The following is a 17,993-nucleotide window of genomic DNA, read 5'->3' on the forward strand; positions in this document are numbered from 1 at the left end:
CCTTTGCAGTCCTCAGGAAGGAAATATAATGACTCAAATTACCCACAGGTAGAGCTATTTATCTCAGAGTTCTGAGCTCATCACTTGGGCTATTAGTATTTGGTATGTTCATAGGTCTTGTTGAGAGTTTATATATAGAAGAAATTCACATCACATTTTCCTATGAGTACCAACATATACAAATTTATGCAAGATCACCTTATATTTGTTAAACACTTGACTTGTCAGCATTCTTTAACCTCAACTCTTTCATCTGGTCTCACTGAAGATGACAACAGATATGAAAACAGAGTCATAGGGAGGTTAGCTACATTATTCTCATCTCACTTGATCAAAGGGATAGTTTATTAGAACTGAGATTTGAAAGTTTCTTTACTTTCAAGCCAGGGTCCTTTCTACTTGATTATGTTGATTTAAAAAAAAAAATTCCAGTAACTCAAGAGTTAGAGCAGAGTTTTAATGACATAAGAATTGTAAGAGGTATCACACCAATTCTCATAATGTATATTTAACCTTAATTAACTGTTAATTGGCGGTAGGGGAATAAGAAACAGAAAAAAAAATACATTTCATAATATCATATAAAAACACAACAAGATCTTGAAAATGCAATGTCATAGAAAGATCTAAGAAAGACCTTGAAAAGCAAACACTTTTGCTGCTGTACTGTTCAGAAATAGTACATAATGAATATCTGGATCAAATAAGTAAATGTAAAGATGACCTCTAAGTTTAAATGTTTTACATGCACAGAGATAAACATTTTCTCATCAATATAATTAATCCCACCAAAAATGGGATAAGTGATATGCCTTTAAATGTAGGCTATAGAATTTAGAATTCTACCCTTTACCTCATGTGTTGTTGGTTTTTTTTTTAGTTTAACTAACCTAGGCCAGTTATGCAGAAATAATTTTTACATAAAAATGATCAACACATTGTTTGGGACTGGCTTGAGGTCATAATGATTTTCCAGATCATTTATAACATTGGTTGGAGTTTTGTTTTTGTTTTTATGCCAGTCTAAAAGTACACACAAAACCTGTTTCTTCCTGGTTTTATTTGTCAGTTTTCAACAAATTAAAATTTTAAATCTTTCAAAAATGTACTTTAAAATAATATGGTTTGTCTTTTTTACCTAATAATTTCTTCCTGCCTCTTTAAATATTTCTCTAGCCATATTGAATATTGACAGGGAAAAACCTCCACACATGCAAAATTCCTCCTGAGTTCTCAAACATATTTTGCTGATATTTATGGAAAATATGAATATTGCATTTAGCTAAATAGATGAAAGTGGCCTTTTTTCAGAATATTGTTTTAGTCTGTAAGGAGTGAGGTCTGGCTCACATACAAGGCAGGCTCCTAAAGCCTGTCCCACACCACTGCTTTACCTCATGCAAGGAGCATCAAACAACTCTTCAAGTCTTTATTCATTGAAATGGAATGTTTCGTTAGGAATTCTACTCAAAGAGTAAGTCTGCATACTGAGAAAGTTATGTAGGGAAAGTTATCTTTCCCTAACCTAAAAATAAAATACAAATGTGGAAAAGTTCACAGCATTTCATGCCCCCTGTCCTCTCCCCATGACCACCTGGAGGCATGGTTGAACCAAGAGGAGGTACTGCAGACCCTCAGTGGGCTCATTATTAAGAGTCTGTGCAATAACTTCGAGGTCCTTCTCTGATTAGCTGTGTTTTCTCATTTGCATTTGTAGGCTGAAGAACAACTGGAAAGTCCAAATCTAAAAATAAACAAAGCAAAACAATAAATATCCTCTTATCATGCTGTTTTCTTTAATGGGGCAAGTGGTGGATATTTTTGTTGAAATGATGATTGGCAAATCAATTCAACTTGTAAGATATTGAGGATGGTTATCATTTAAAGGACTTCAGAAGGGAGGAGACACTGTCCTTACTCTTCTATGAGTTCTATCAATTATAGAAATATAAAACCAAAGCACTGAACCCAGGTTTCCGTTTGAGGCAATTGCTGAACTTGGTTTAGTTTTTACCATCTTATGGGAATGAGGATCCAGGGGTGGGCAAACTTTTTGACTCGAGGGCCACAATGGGTTCTTAAACTGGTCCGGAGGGCCGGAACAAAAGCATGGATGGAGTGTTTGTGTGAACTAATATAAATTCAAAGTAAACATCATTACATAAAAGGGTACGGTCTTTTTTTTTTTAGTTTTATTCATTTCAAACAGGCCGGATCCGGCCCGCGGGCCGTAGTTTGCCCACGGCTGGATAGACCCACTACATATCATATAGACTATACTATATATATATTATAGGAAAAATGCCCCCTAGAGTTGTGCAGTGCACAATAGCACATAAGGCTCTGGTCAGGAGAGAGGCCAAAACCCAGAGTTTGCTTAGATAAAGAGTCTAATAGGAAGCTCCCTACATAAAGCCAATCCTCAAAATGGTTTTGTGCTCTGTAAATCATCATACCTCTAAATCTGCAAGGAAATTTGTTAGTCTTGAGTTGTGTTGAGACATTTACTACATTTGCTGTTCAGCATTCACCATGCTTTAAAAACCAGAAAAAAGGCACCAAGGAAGATACTAAATTCTTCCTCTTTTTCACTGATCCTCACTTTCCTTCCTACTCCCTCTATATGAAAAAAAAAAGTCTCCACCTAAACCTCACACCTTATACAAAAGTGAGCTCAAAATGGGAATAGATCTAAATGTTAAACATAAAACTTTTAGAAAACAATGAAAAAAATCTTCATGACATAGGCTTAGGCTAAGAGTTCTTAGACATGACATCAAAAGCATAATCCATTAAAAACATTAATAAATTTTTCATCAAAATTTTTTCTCTGCAAAGCAGCAGCAAAAAAAAAAAAAAACACACCCCAATATGTAGCTATAACATTTTTGTAAAACAAACAAAACCCCCTATAGTTACACAAAATTTTTTTTTAAGTTGTGATCCTTGAGGAGCTGGTGCCAGGAGGTTTATATAAACTTGCCTTTCTTTGACTCTGTACCTGCCTGTGGTGGTTGAATTTTTATGAGTATGTCTTACTTTTCATACAAGGTCCCAAACCTCCCCATCATTGGTAGCTTTCAAATGAGTTTGGGCCACAGTCTGCTAGAAAAATTGTGGGGAGATGAGGGTTGACACCTTGGACTCCTTCCAACTCTAAAATCTTAGGATTTTATGATTAGATCCAACATAAGATAATAAAAAATCCTCTAAGTGAGAATATGTTTGCTCTATTTTATTCTATTTCAGAATCACCAAAATAAAATAAGCAGAGCTCCAATGTCTTACATGTGCCTTCTAATGGACTCAAATCTTGATGTATGCTGCTTATCATTTGTCACGAGTAACTTGATATCCAAGTGACTAGTAGCTACTTTCAAGTGCCTTTTCTTAAACAACTTTAAGTGGGTCTTCTTTTGCAGAGTGGAAGAGACCATAATCCATTAATAGGATCAGAGTCCAGACAGTATTCTTCACATGGAATCTTCATTTACATCCTCACAAGCCTTAAATTGAGCTAATTTTACCAGTAAACTACATTAAGTCTTTGAATTAGTGGAATAAAAGTCTGAAACTAACTAATGCACTTCACTTCAAATAAGGCATAAATTCTCATAATGAAATGTTAGACTGAGGAGCAGTGGTGGTGGATTTACTGCAGTTAATGAAAGTTAAGCTTCAGGGACCCTAGAAATATGTTCACATTTTTTGTAGATTTGCAAAAGTAAAATGTTTTAATCATAACAAAACACTGTCTCTTTCCACTTTACTTTTCCTCCATTATGCTTTTCTTCTTGATGAGTGGCAACAGAGGGGCTATGGACATTTTGGAGATTCAGTTAAGGGGAGATATAGTTGGGGAGAGGTTTCCTTTGGGTTTAGTGAGATATGATTTTGTGGTTTGCAGAAACTCTGTGTATAATTATTGGTGGCCATATTGGCATAGGGATGGCTTTAGGGATAAGCTTGTAACTCAGTATGCCAACCCACTTGTTGAGGGGGCACGAAGATTCACACCAGAGGTGGTGTCACACAATATGAATGTGTCGGTGGGCTCTTATCCTGGCAGTATTGGGTGATGGAGGGGAAACAAGGTTTGAAATGTGCAGTCAGAAAATGGTGTGTGGAAAATTTTTTCCAAATTTTATATTATGTATGAAATCAACTAATTTTCGCAGATTTGACAACAATCCCTAAAAATTTAGACATTAGCAATAATGAGTTGCAAAACTGTAACTTTTCTCACCTACAGTCATAAAAACAAATTGATCAAACATGCTAGAAGAAAGAATTATTTTTCTATTCTTACAGAAAATGACATTATGGAAGTATTGTTCAATGAAGAGGCAAGCAAAGAATATGCACCCAGAAAGCATAGGGTAAAAGTATTATAGAGATGTGCCAGGCATTTAATTAAACTATTGCTGTTTTTCTAGATTTTGTGATATTTATGTTATCTGTCAGTTTTTTAAAATATATTTTATTGAGTTTTTACAGAGAGGAAGGGAGAGAGATAGTTAGAAACATCGATGAGAGAGAAACATTGATCAGCTGCCTCCTGCACACCTCCTACTGGGGATGTGCCCACAACCAAGGTACATGCCCTTGACCGGAATCGAACCTGGAACCTTTCAGTCCTCAGGCTGACGCTCTATCCAGAGCCAAATCAGTCAGGGCTATCTGTCAGTTTTTAAGCTTTGCAGTTTGTTGTGATTTCTTCTTCTCATTCTAAATAAATATTTACTTTCTGAATTTAATTTTGCATTTGTAATTTTGTGTTCTTTTTCATAAAGAGGACTGTCCCCAAATTGTATAAGTTTAAAGCCCTACAAAACCTGGATTAATTCTGCATTGGAGCTTTTAAGTATTTAGAAATGGAATAAAGCTTTTTCCTCTTGGCTAAATCTTCTTTGGGAGGGTGGTCTATTTTATTCGTCAGTTTATTTTGTTCATTATATTCCACTTATAAGTGAGATCATGTGATACTTAGTAATACAGTAAAATGAGGTAATAATTTACTTAGTCTAGAATCTGACCTCTGCAATGGAATTGGTAGCTCTGGGGGGCATCAGAACTGAGAACAGTGAGAGACACATAGATTTATCACCAGTCACCCTGCAGGAAGGAAACCTGGGTGGAATTTGGCACCAAGGATGAATTTCTGTTCCAGAAAAGAAATCTGCAAAGAAGGTCTGCTGAAATGACCTTTGGAACTTTGATCTAATTTAAAAGAGGAAAAACTTTGCCTTGGCTGGTGTGTTCAGTAGTTAGAGCACCAGCCCACGCACCACCAAAGATTCATAGGTTAAATTCCTGGTCAAGGGCATGTACTTGGGTTGCAGATTCCATCCCCAGCCCCAGTCAGAATTTTAAAAATTAAAAGAGGAATAACGTTGAGGCTTTTCAAAGACGTGTGGACACTGGATTTGTGATACCTAAGTTCAAATTCACCTAGTTTTGGGTTCCACAGTATAAACGACAAGTTAAAGTTGCTCTTTACAGTGGATGATAATGACAGTGCTCTCCTTCCTATCCTCTGTCAGTGAGTGAGTACTGGATAGGATTGATGGGTATTATGGGAGATCCTATGAATAATGGGGCCACAGACCTCTGACATGATCTTTCAACATTTTACCTGCCTCAAAGAGCAGTTGGAATAATACACTGGGCTCATCATTCTTAAACAAGTTATGCCAAGGCCATTCACTGGCCCTTTTCTGAAGAGGAGTTTGCATATATGTATCTCTTCTTAACCCATGTATGAGTAATACTGCTTGCTTGTGCTTTTTGATATTTATGCCTCCATTAAAAGACTTGTTCTTTTCTATCCCAAATAAGGCAAAAGAAACTTATGATCACATTTCACCTTGGGCCCATACTTTGACTCCAGGGACAGTAATAAAAAATTGTAATAGCAACCCCCATTTGCTGGACTGGTCACCCAGCGGTCCCCATAAGAAGGGGTCACAGGTTACAGGGAAATCCCTTCCATCCTCTCTGACTGCCCCCCTCCCCCCCAATCCTAAAATGGTGTAAGACTAAGCATGATTCACATGATTAAAGACTCCTTCCTTGAAGCTGGGGTCAGGGTGGATAGTAACTGGATACTACTTAGCATCACATTTGATTGGGAATAAAAGATGCATGCAAGCCTTTAAGCAGTCTGCTGCTTGATGTCATGGAATTTGTTTCATTGTGATGCAAAGAATTAGAGTATGGTGCAGTTCAAAGTGCACCATTCACAATTTCAATAGTTATGACAACACTGGGTCACTGTCTGAATTACCAAATAATTCTCTTATTTGGCTGTCCAGGGTTCTTTGTGATTTAGTGATAGTCCATAATTCAGAATAATGATGCATTCTACAGGAGAAAATGACAGTAAAATTATGGCTACAAGATAAAGGACAATGGCAGGTTTGACTCCAGCTTGTTTAAACAAAATCATTTTTCAGAGAATGTGAAATATTTCTGGTGGTGTAAATTCTGTGAGATTTTATCGTTTGCTACATTTTTTTCGTTATCATTTCTGGGCAAAGTGAATTTGAAGAATCAAGTAATATTTCATGGATATGTACATACATAGATGTGGATATATACATATATAGACATGTGGGGGTGGTTTAACAAAGGAAATAGCCCTGTTTACATAGGACAATATTCTTGATGCTGGTTTAGGGCAAGCTCTAAAGTGTAGGTTTGGAAGGAAGCTACATTTCCAGGGGAAAAAGACTATGCTCCCCCAAATCTACCCAAAACTCATTATAAAATAATCAAAAAGAAGAAAAGTGACAGGTTGCTGACTTTTCTTGATGTCCATTCCCTTCTATTTGAATAAAGATCCTAAAGAAACAGGCTGAAATGCTTCTTCTGGGAGAAATTTCTACCTTGGTTCTCCTACCCCTGGGCACTCCCAATCCTCCCTGAACCCAGAGCTCACACTCTTGTAATGAGACCATGAATTATACAATAGCTTTGCATATTGTACTAGATCAGCATATTTCATGATTTCTTTCTAATGGTGTCAGGCTCTGTTTTTCTCTGTTGCTGCTAAAAGTAACTATTCTTTCATCCTCTGCAAAAGAAGTACCAAAGCTGACAGTCTATGGCAGTGGTTCTCAACCTTCCTAACGCCGCGACCCTTTAATACAGTTCCTCATGTTGTGGTGACCCCCAATTTCATTGTTACAAATTGAACATAATTAAAGCATAGTGATTAATCACAAAAACAATATGTAATTATATATGTGTTTTCCGATGGTCTTAGACGACCCCTGTGAAAGGGTCGTTCGACCCCCAGGTTGAGAACCACTGGTCTATGGGGTTCTCCCAACTTGGTTGATGAATTTCTCTCACTTTTGTGATAACCATCACCATGGGACCTGGTGCGTGGCCAGGCCTATGAAGGGACACCCACTACCTCTGCTCTCATCTTACTCTACCTTTTTCCATGTCAGTCTTGATCTGCTCCTCAAGATCCTCTGGGGACACATAGAAGTCCTCTTCTGGCTCCGATGATTTGGGCCGGCAGTGTCCACAGCAGCAGTTGCAACAACAGCATAGACAGCAGCAAAAATAGCAGCCAGTCAAGAGGCCAATAATGACAAACAGGGTCTAGGAGAAACAGGAAAAGCAAAACAGGGGTGAGGGGTAGTAGGGTATGTGAGAACTCCAGAAATCAAGTGTGTACTCATTCATGTACCTCCAGAGACCTGAAGACATTGCAGTTCACCCTGCACTCTCATCCTTATTGCATGCAATTTTTTTTTTGTTTCCTTGGAAACACATTCCACATAGAATTTTACCTAGTAAGTTAAAACCCAGAGGAAATGTCTTGTAGCCAAAGTAATGATGCATGACATTTTCTTCGTTATTCTTAAGTTATGGTGATCATTATTAAGAGTAAATCAAACCAAACAAACCCAACCAACCGACAAGCAAAAAATCTACAGGTCTCATGATCTAACCAAGGGGACAGAATCATTCTCACCAGAGGAGCTATTGATAGCTTCCCCTCCCCCACCCACATTCCTCTTGGTCTCTGCAGACTTTCTCTCCTCAGTATATCTTACCCTCTCCCTGTCTCTATCCTGGCTGGCAGGGCTTTGGAACAGGTCCTGTTACCTCTGTTTTGGATGTTTCAGTAACATCGTAACTGGCTTCCCTACCTCCTCCTAATCCACCCTATGGGTTGCTGCTGGAGCTTCCTGAAATACATATATTCTCTTGAACCCATGCAGCTACTTCTGCTGCCTCTCAGATAAGGCTGGAGCTACTTATTATGGTCATCTGGCCTTTGCCAACCCTTCTCCTGCACCAGCCTGCCCTGATCCTGCCATAGCTTTGCTCTCCCTGTGGAATTGTCTGCCTAGATGTACCCACCTAGCCATGTAACAATTACCCACTCCGTGTTTCAGAATCATCTCAAAGATCCTCTCCCTGACATGTTTTCTGACCACCCCCCCTTTATACTCCATACAAACTTCCACCACAGTGGTGCTTAAGTGGTTTATACATCTTTGAATCAGAATGCACATTTTTATCTAATAAAAGGAACGAAGGGGATAAAGATCACTGTGTGTGTCTGCAATTCTTCAGTGACTTAAGGTGACGTAAGACTTAGGTTGAGGAACCTCACCTGCCCCATCCTGGCTTCCCAGCCCAGCACTCCATCTATCTGACTCTGGCCCCCGTTGTGGGATGGCTTGGAGTGAGGAAGCTTTAGTTACACCCTCACACCTACCATCTTTTTGCTCTTTTTTTTTTTTTTAATATTTTATTGATTTTCCACAGAGAGGAAAGGAGAGAGATAGAGAGCCAGAAACATCGATGAGAGAGGAACATCGATCAGCTGCCTCCTGCACATCCCCCACTGGGGACGTGCCCGCAACCCAGGTACATGCCCTTGACCGGAATCGAACTCGGGACCTTTCAGTCCGCAGGCCGACGCTCTATCCACTGAGCCAAACCGGTTTCGGCTCTTTTTGCTCTTAATACTCTACATTTTCATAGACTTAGGTAAATTACTCTAAAAATAAAACTGCAGCCCAGCTGGCGTGGCTCCTTGGTTGAACATCTACCTATGAATCAGGAGGTCATGGCTCAATTCCCAGTCAGGTCAATGCCTGGGTTGCGGGTTTGGTCTCCAGTGTGGGGCAAGCAGGAGGCAGCTGATCAATGATTCTCTCTTATCATTGGTGTTTCTATCTCTTTTTCTCTCTCCCTTCCTCTCTGAAATCAATAAAAATATATTTTGAAAAAACAAACCTGCAAAACCTTCCTCCTCGACAACTGCCTCTAAGACCCTCCTGTGCAGTTCTCTTGAGTCATTGCCCCAACAAGCTCCTCCTTTCATCCTTTTAAAATTTTTTACTGTGCAATTGCCAGATTTTCCTCTTCTCTGAAAATTTTCTTTAATTCATATACTGTTTTGTTCTTTAACTGTTTCAAACTAGATTGTTTGTCTTGTCTTATCCCTTCCAGTGCGTAGCACAGTACTAGGTGCAAGTAGGCGTCCAATGTTTTTAAGATGAATATTTCAGTAGTACAGATTTATTCATACAGTGCATACTTAATACATGGCAACTGTGTGCCAGGCCACTCTCATGGTCACTGTGCAATTAGGCTTTGGCATAAGCCGAAGGGGAAGGTAGAATTTTTTGTAGCCCTATTTTTATTTATTTTATTTATTTATTTTTTTTGTAGCCCTATTTTTAAAAAGCCACATCAGGAATTACTTTATATACCGCTTATACTACTGGACATCTGCTTGTCTATGAATTTTGATCAATTTTGTCAACTTCCTGAGCAAAGAAACCTATTCTCATTTTTATGCAGGTGGGCTCCCATATGCAATCAGATGCTAGTGTGCAAATAATCTAGAACTACAGATGGGCCTTCCTATGGGAGAAGTGTCATGCCTGGAGGTTAGGTCCTCAGGCAAGCCCACAAAAAGCCCATATTGTTAATGAATGTTTAATCTATCATCAGAAATGACATTGTCAGTAAGTACACTCTCATTCCAAGTTCCAGATCTGTTTGGCAATTGCCTCCCTCCCAAGTCTTCAACAATAGAGAAAGGGTTTTAGTGGGAATCCTAGTTATCCCCAAGAAAAGGAAGTATGGGACTGCAGGAGGCAAATGAGGCTTGAAGTTGCAGACTCTCTCCATGCTTATGTACAAAAACATTCTCTTCCTGCATATATAAAACTCTTCAATTTAGCAATATTTATTTTAGTGGGAGAAAGTAGCAATCAGAATACCACAGAACATGCCTTTTTGGAAATTGGCAGCTTTATAAATTATTAATTACAACTCATGAATGTAAGTTCATATGATTTCACAAAATGTGTGAACTGCTCACATGTATGTGAATTTTCCAGTAATATGCTGGTGGTCTATATATATGTTCATATGCAAATACATTTTTATCAGAAGATATTAAAACTCATAAACAAATATAAAACCATCACCAAACATACATATAGTAGGGATTCCTAGGAAACTGCACAAAATTACTGTCAAAAATCAGTTCTGATTGCACTAAGTCCTTTAAAATGTTGCCTTTCTTGACCAGATATCTTTTCTCTCCTTCCTTCTGTCTCTCCAACTCCCTCTCCTCCACTACTTAATTTCCCCCTTCCCCCCAAATTTCCTTTACTACCTCACCACAGGCTCCACGTGAGCCCATGACATCATTACCACATACTCCCCCAAGTATTGTGTTTGCTGATGTATTCTGTGCTATAAATAGTAAAGTACATGGCTAAATTTCTTAATAATAATTTATTGGACAGTTGTCACACTAATAAATTATTTTCCGTTTTGAGCAATGAGTTAGTTCTTAATTAGTCACTATGGAGGAGGAGAAGGCAGTCAGAATTAACCTGAAGCTTCAAATGCAAATATAATTAATGTCTGGAAGTATTTTAAGTCGTGCTGTATATTACAATCATTTGATGAACTAAAGCAAAAACAATCCTCAAATAACAATTTTCCATCAAAGCTATATCTCCTTTTATTTACAAGAGTTTAATAATATATAAGGTTAGGCTTTCTTTGAAATCGAGTCTAAAAGCGTGAATAATATCATGATCTAACAGGAAATTGGTTCTGAAGGAAAAAAAAAATAGGATTCACCTTTGCCCACCAACTTGACAGCATAAAGTAGGTATTAACATTCTCATCTCCAAATTGCTCGGCCACATAGAGTCCCAGCGAGCCGTACTTGTCATAGATGATTCTCTTGGACATGTCAGTCAGTATGGTGTGGGCATTGTTGATTTCCTTAAACTTGTCAGCAGCAGCTGGGTCATCTGGGTTCTTGTCTGGATGGTGTTTCAGGGCCAACTTTCTTTTAAAAAAAGTAAGGGAAATGTCATTTGACAAGAATTACAATGGCATTTTAGAAGGGCACTATTCATTTGTACATCCTTTATAGATCTAATACTATGAAATGAGCCCCAGCTGGTGTGGTTCAGTGGATAGAGCGTCGGTCGGCTTGTGGACTGGAGGGTCCCAGGTTCTATTCTGATATGTCTCTCTCTCACATCGGTGTCTCTCTCACATCAATGTTTCTCTCTATCTCTCCCTCTCCCTCCCACTCTCTCTAAAAATCAATGGGAAAAATATCCTTGGGTGAGGATTAAAAAAATAAATACTGTGAAATGATAATGTTGATTTAACTGAGCAGGTGCTAATTAAATGTCTCTTGTTTCTAATGTGCAGGTACAATAGTATTGTTTCTCCTCTCATATCCTCAAAGGGATTCTCAAATGCATGGTTGTTGGGGCTGAGACATCTTGCTGTTGGCAAATATTTGAAGTTTATTATTACCTAGAAGCTGATCAGTACCCCACCTCAACATGCAAATGCATGGAACTTTAAGAGCAACAGGACCAGTTTACACCAAAAATTTCATTTACAACTGGAAGAATTTTCCAGAATTAACAAATCTACACACCACATATTCTAAAAGTTAAATTCACCTATCAAACATTTTTCTAATTTATATTTCCTTAAATAGATACATTATAACCCCTTCAACAAATCTTCCACAAATCCCTTTTGTTTTTCTGAATAAATACTGTGGCTTCCCTTGTATTCAAATGTATATTTTACCTCTTTTCAAATAGGTCTTTCCACTTCAAATAATCCATAGAAATTTACTTGTGAGTAAAAGGCCCTGTCTCTGTGGACCATAAAGCAGTTTGTAAAGGGTGTGAGTATGCATTGTGTTGCCTAGTGTGTGTGTGTGGGGGGGGGGGGGGGTGACGGGGGGGGGGGGCTCATTGGAAATGTTTTTTTATCTTCAGTTATACTCAAGTACAAATAAAACTGTAAAATAGATGTAAGAAGTGAGCTTTGTAATAGGCTCTGGCTGGTAGCCCTCTCCAGAGAGCTTTAAATATTGATTAAAGCCATGTATAGAATTGAGTCTATAGTAGTTTTTCCAATACAAAGTCAATTAATTTTATGACTCTCTACTGGAAAGTCCACATGACTTATTCTCCCTACTGTGCCTATCATAGGTATATGTAGGAATACACCATATGGTTTTGTTTATTTTATCACTTTTAGAGTAAATTGTTTTTATTTTAATGCAATAATAAGGGCAGAAAAGTAAAGTATATCTTATAAAGCAAGCTATACAATAAGTAGGGGAGGGGTCACACCTATTTTATGAATGAAAGTATTGTTGGGTTAGGAAGTAAGGGAATAATAAAGTAGCTCAGTGTTAGGATGCTTAAAAAGTACCAAAATATTTAAAAGTACAAATCTTGGTATGTAATCCAGTCTATCTTTGACCTCAGGATAAACAAATAAAATAAAACAATGATGGTTCATTGTAAATTTGATAAACCAAAACATTTTTCATCTTTTTGAGAGATATTTGGATTATCTAGAAATTCTTATAGATGGAACCATTGAAGACATTTTTATGTGCAGAATTTATTATGAGATCTTGTGCTAATAGCACAGAATTCCTATTTTGTCATTTTTAAAAACTTTTATATTTACTATATGCCAGCACTATTGTAAGGATGTTATAAATATTAGTTCATTATTATTCACTAAACTCTATGAGATAGGTATTATAATTTCATTTAACAAATGAAGAAATTTAGCCAACAAGAAGTTAAGTAACTTACCCAATGTCACACAGCTAACAATTAGAGCCAGGCTTTGAACACAGGCAATCTAACCCTGAGCACATGCTCTCAATCACCAATATGCTGCCTCCTCTATATGTTTAAACTTAAGAAAGTAAGGCACACAGAATGTTATTAGGCCATTGTAAGGACTTTGGCTCTTGGTCTAATTAATGTGGGAAACCATTGGAGTGTTTTGAGAAGGAGAGTGGTATGATCTGATTTTAGTTTCAGAAGAACCATCAAGTCTTAGAGAGGACAAAGGTGAAAGCAGGGAGACTCTTATAGAAGTTTATAGTGATTCAGACCAGTGTGGTAGTGTAGAGGATGTAATGAGAAATGGTTGGATTCTGGATATATTTTGAAGACTAGCTGGATTGGATGTGAAATGTGAAAGAAAAAGAGGACCCAGGGATGAACCAAAAATTTGGCCTGAGCAATGGGAAATTTGGAGTTACTGTTAACGGGTTGGCAAGAAATTTTTTTGTAGTAGGAAATGGTTTGCTAGGATTTGGAATTCTCTTTTGGACACCTCTGAGATGCCTATTAGACTTCCAAGTGGAGATGGAGGTAGAGAGATCTATGAGCCTGGAGGTCACATGAGAATTATGGGACATGTATGTTTGGGAGTTCTCAGCGGGTAGATAGTATTTAGAGTCATGGAACGGGAAAAGATTCCCAAGAGAGTAGGTCCAACAGAAGTCCAAAGACTGAACTATAGGAAGGAGGAACCAACAAAGGAGATGACAAAAAGAAAGACTAACTTATAGAAGGAAAAAATACAGAGAATATGGGATCTTGGGGTCCAGGTGAGCAAAGGATTTGAAGAAGGTCAGCAGTGTCAAATACTATTGACAGATTAGGTATGATGAGGATTAAGAATTGATAACTGGGTTTAGTTATATAGAAATCTTTAGTGACTTTGACATGCACCCCCACACACACATAAACACATGCATCTATACACAAACACAGATAATCTATATCTATCTATATATCTATATCTATATCTATATCTATATCTATATCTATATCTATATCTATATCCATATCTATCCATATCCATATCAACACTAATAAAAGAGAAAAATGGTAATTGGCGTACGAGCTACCCTTTTCATTGGCTAATCAGGGCCATATGCAAATTAACTGCCAACTAAGATTGGCAGTTAACTGCCAACAAGATGGCGGTTAATTTGCATACGTAGGCACAATGCAAGGAGGCGAAAGGGAAAGCAGGAAGAAGCCCCCTGCCACTGACAGTGATTGGAAACCCAGGGGGGAGCTAAGAGCTGGGGGGCAGGGCAAAGGTGGCCCTGGGGCCGCCTTTGCCCTGCCCCCCAGCCATGATCGGAGAATCAGGTGCCTTTGCCGCCCTGGCCAGTGATAGCAGGAAGTAGGGGTGGAGCCAGCGATGGGAGCTGGGCACGGTCGAAGCTGGCAGTCCCGGGAGCTAGGGGTCCCTTGCCTGGGCCTAAAGCAAAGCCCACGATCGCGGGGCCGCTGCAGCTGAAGGTCCCCGCTGCCCGAGCCGGATGCCTAGGCCAGAGGAGTCAGGCCTGGGCAAGGGGCCGATCCTGCGATTGGAGGGTGATGGGGGTCAACGCCTGAGGGCTCCCAGTATGTGAGAGGGGGCAGGCTGGGCTGAGGGACACTCCCCCCACACACACACCCAGTGCACGAATTTCGTGCACCGGGCCCCTAGTATATATATAAAATATATATGCATCATTACTTTGGCTACATATATAAGTAGCCTAAGTGACCAAATAGCCGAACGACTGGTTGACCGGCTGTTATGACATGCACTGACCACCAGGAAACAGACACTCACCACAGGAGCTGTCCCCTGGTGGTCAGTGAACTCCCACAGCCAACCTCCTGCGGTCCCTCCCCCCAGCAAGATGGCCCTGATCACTGGCCCTGATCACCGGCCAGACCGAGGGACCCCACCCATGCATGAATTCATGCACCAGGCCTCTGGTTGTGTATATGTCTTTATATAGGGAAAAATAAAGCATAAAAATAAGCTCCTGGGATCTTTTCATTAACTCTGGCTTTCTTAGAAAAGAAAGAAAAATGGAAGGTTATATCTATAAGCACAATTAACTGGGTTTATAGATGTACATTGGGATTATAGGTGATTCTGTGTTTTGTTTTTTAATAGCTGAAAGTTTAGAGTTTGTTCCCTTAAATGGCTCATGACAAATTAGAAGGGGGAAAAGGAAGAAAAAAAGTCCTCCAACTTCCATGATACAACATTCATCATCAAAAAGCCTCATGTGGATTCTCTAAATACATTAATTTTAATGGCTCAATATTCCTGGAATTCTCACTCTGTGCCCTGGAATACAATTGCAGCATTTTCCCTACTAGTTCCAGAGATCATGTCCAGACCAGTCAAATGCAAGAGCTGTTAACTTCTGCTTAGAAACAAAGAAATTCCTGGAGAAATGGCTCTTTACATGCATTTCTTTGTTTCTGGTATTCAGTTGTAGACTGATACACACCGCCCAAGAGTTGGCCAGAGAAGCCTGGCTTCCTGTCATATTTTAAGCTGCTTGGATCATTGTCAGCTCACAAGGGCAGATGCTCTCAACCATTTATCACATTCCTCTAACAATGGAGTTGGCAAAGTCAGAGAGCTGGAACACCTCCATTTGTAACAAGTCCAATTCTTGGTTGCCAGCAGCATTTTGACTCCTCTTGGCAGATACTCCTGGCTCTGAGGAATCCTCTGGAAATATGGCTAGCAGAGACAGCTGCCAAAATTACACAATTGCTCAAGGAAATAGTTGATCAGTGACCCACCCCCTTAGGAATTGTCTATGGAGCAAGAAATGTGTAGAATTTAAGGTTGAAAGGAAGTGCTTGGAGTACATTTAAATGTACCTTTACTCACTTGTTTTAAATGTATTTCTTATAATTTCTAATTTTATACTTAAAAGTGATATAATATTAAATCAGAGCTTGTAATTCTAAATCTCTCTCTCCCATTAGTCGCCTGTTAAACTGGTATAGCTATAACTAATATTAGAAGTAGCAACAATGCCTTTAATTTCTACTTCAAAACCCAATGACAGCTATAAACTGAAATGCATAGTGAATTCAGTGAGTTACAGCTAAGCCAAACATGAGTTTATAGTTGTGATTTCCTAAGGCCCCTAAAAGCTATCTATTTTGAGGCAGTGGAATAATTCTAAGAATTGTGATGTTCCTCCCAGTTCTCTTCCTTACACCACCTAACACTCAGGTAAGATCTACCTACTACTCTACCAGTTTCTGAGTCACCTAAGACTTGATTCTGACCATGTTGCTCTAGCTCTAGTCCAAATCTATCTCCATGGGATTGGAAAGTCAGGTTTTTCCTCTTTGATTTTCTGCAGTTTTTATGTGATGTGCTTGGGTATAATTTTTTTTTTTTATTCTGCTTGGCTTTTACTGGGCTTCTGGTATTTAGGGATTGATATCATTCACAAACCTGGGAAGTTCACATATATTATGCTTTCAAATGGTGTTCTCCGTAATTCTCTTTCTACTCTCCTTTCAGACTCCAATTGCATTTATCGAAGGCCATGTTAATGTATCCTTTATATATTTTATCTTTCTTGCATTGTTTCCTCTCCTTTTCTAATTCTTTCTGGCTATTTTTTCTGACCTATCTTCCAGTCAGTTCTCTAATCTGTTAAACCGTACCTTTGAGTCCTTGATTTTGGTCATTGTATCTTTTAGTTATAAAATTTATCTGTTTATTTTAAAAATCTGAAATATTTTCATAATTTTCAGTTCTCTCTGAAAATTCTCATTGTTGTAATTTATCTTTCCTGATCCTGATAGTTATTTTTAAATCTATATCTGATCATTTTAATACCTGAGGTTTCCACAGTTCTGTCTCTATTTTCTCATTTCTGCTATTCTTGTTCATATTGTCTTGGCTTGAGTATTTGATCATCTCTGTGTGCCAGATATGTATTTTTAAAACTTTTTTAAAGAAGTATTTGGAGAACTAAGATGTTATCTTATACCAGACAGCATTTTTATTCCCTATTTTCAGATGTCTGGAGGCACATACAAAAATTGGGATCATTTTAATCCAATATTAGGGATTGAGATTTTCTTGGTCAACCAGTGGCTCAAAGTTTGGTTACAACCCATGCAATACTGGTGTTTCCATGATCTGTGTATGTGTAATAAAGCTACAGTAAAATTTAGTAGCTTAAAACAACAAGCATTTTATTTATTTGCCTACAATGTTGTAATTGGGTTGGACTTGGTGGGAACAGTTTCTTTCTGTATCTGGCTTTGGCCAGGACTACTCAATTGGAGACGAAGGATCTGCTTCCAAGATGGCCTTGGTGACCTGCTGGGAAGTGGTGCTGGCTGCAGCTAGAGTTCAGCTGGGGCGGTGGGCTGGGGACTTGCTTCTCCATGTTGCTTCTCCACATGGCTAGGAGAGATGCCTCACATCATGAAGGTCTCAGGGTAGTCATATTTTTTCAGTGGCTAGCTTAAGCCAGATTGCAAAAGTAGAAGCTGCTAGGCCTTTTAAAGTTCTAGTAAAATATCACTTCTGCCACATCTATTGGTTAAATCAGGTCAGAGAACCAGCCAGATTCAAAAGGACTCCACAAAGACATGAATACCAGGGGGCATAGTTTGGGAGGCTCACTAAAGTCATTGTCAACCACAGATGGTTTACTTCCTTGCTGCCCTTTCTCCTGAGGTGCCGCACTTGGGAATCTAAATAGAATTGCAAGATTCCCATTCTCGTTGGGCTAGGGTCCAAAACTTTTCCCTCTTTGTAGAGTCTTGCTCAGCCTCTCAGCTTCTTTTCTCCCATAT

General features: G+C 38.8%; 1 protein-coding gene across 1 annotated transcript in view; it reads right to left on the reverse strand.

Annotated features, from left to right (window-relative positions):
• Positions 1–473: 473 nt before the first annotated feature.
• DNAJC5B (DnaJ heat shock protein family (Hsp40) member C5 beta) overlaps positions 474–17,993 on the reverse strand; it is a 32,131-nt gene continuing 14,611 nt past the window's right edge. The window contains exons 2-4 of the mRNA XM_059672672.1: positions 11,140–11,353; positions 7,443–7,614; positions 474–1,744 (exon numbers count right to left, since the gene is read on the reverse strand). Coding sequence (XP_059528655.1) covers positions 1,650–1,744; positions 7,443–7,614; positions 11,140–11,353 — 481 coding nt within the window. The 3' untranslated portion in view covers positions 474–1,649. The remainder of the gene's footprint in view (positions 1,745–7,442; positions 7,615–11,139; positions 11,354–17,993) is intronic.

Source organism: Myotis daubentonii, chromosome 17, assembly GCF_963259705.1.
Source record: "Myotis daubentonii chromosome 17, mMyoDau2.1, whole genome shotgun sequence".
NCBI lineage: Eukaryota > Metazoa > Chordata > Mammalia > Chiroptera > Vespertilionidae > Myotis > Myotis daubentonii.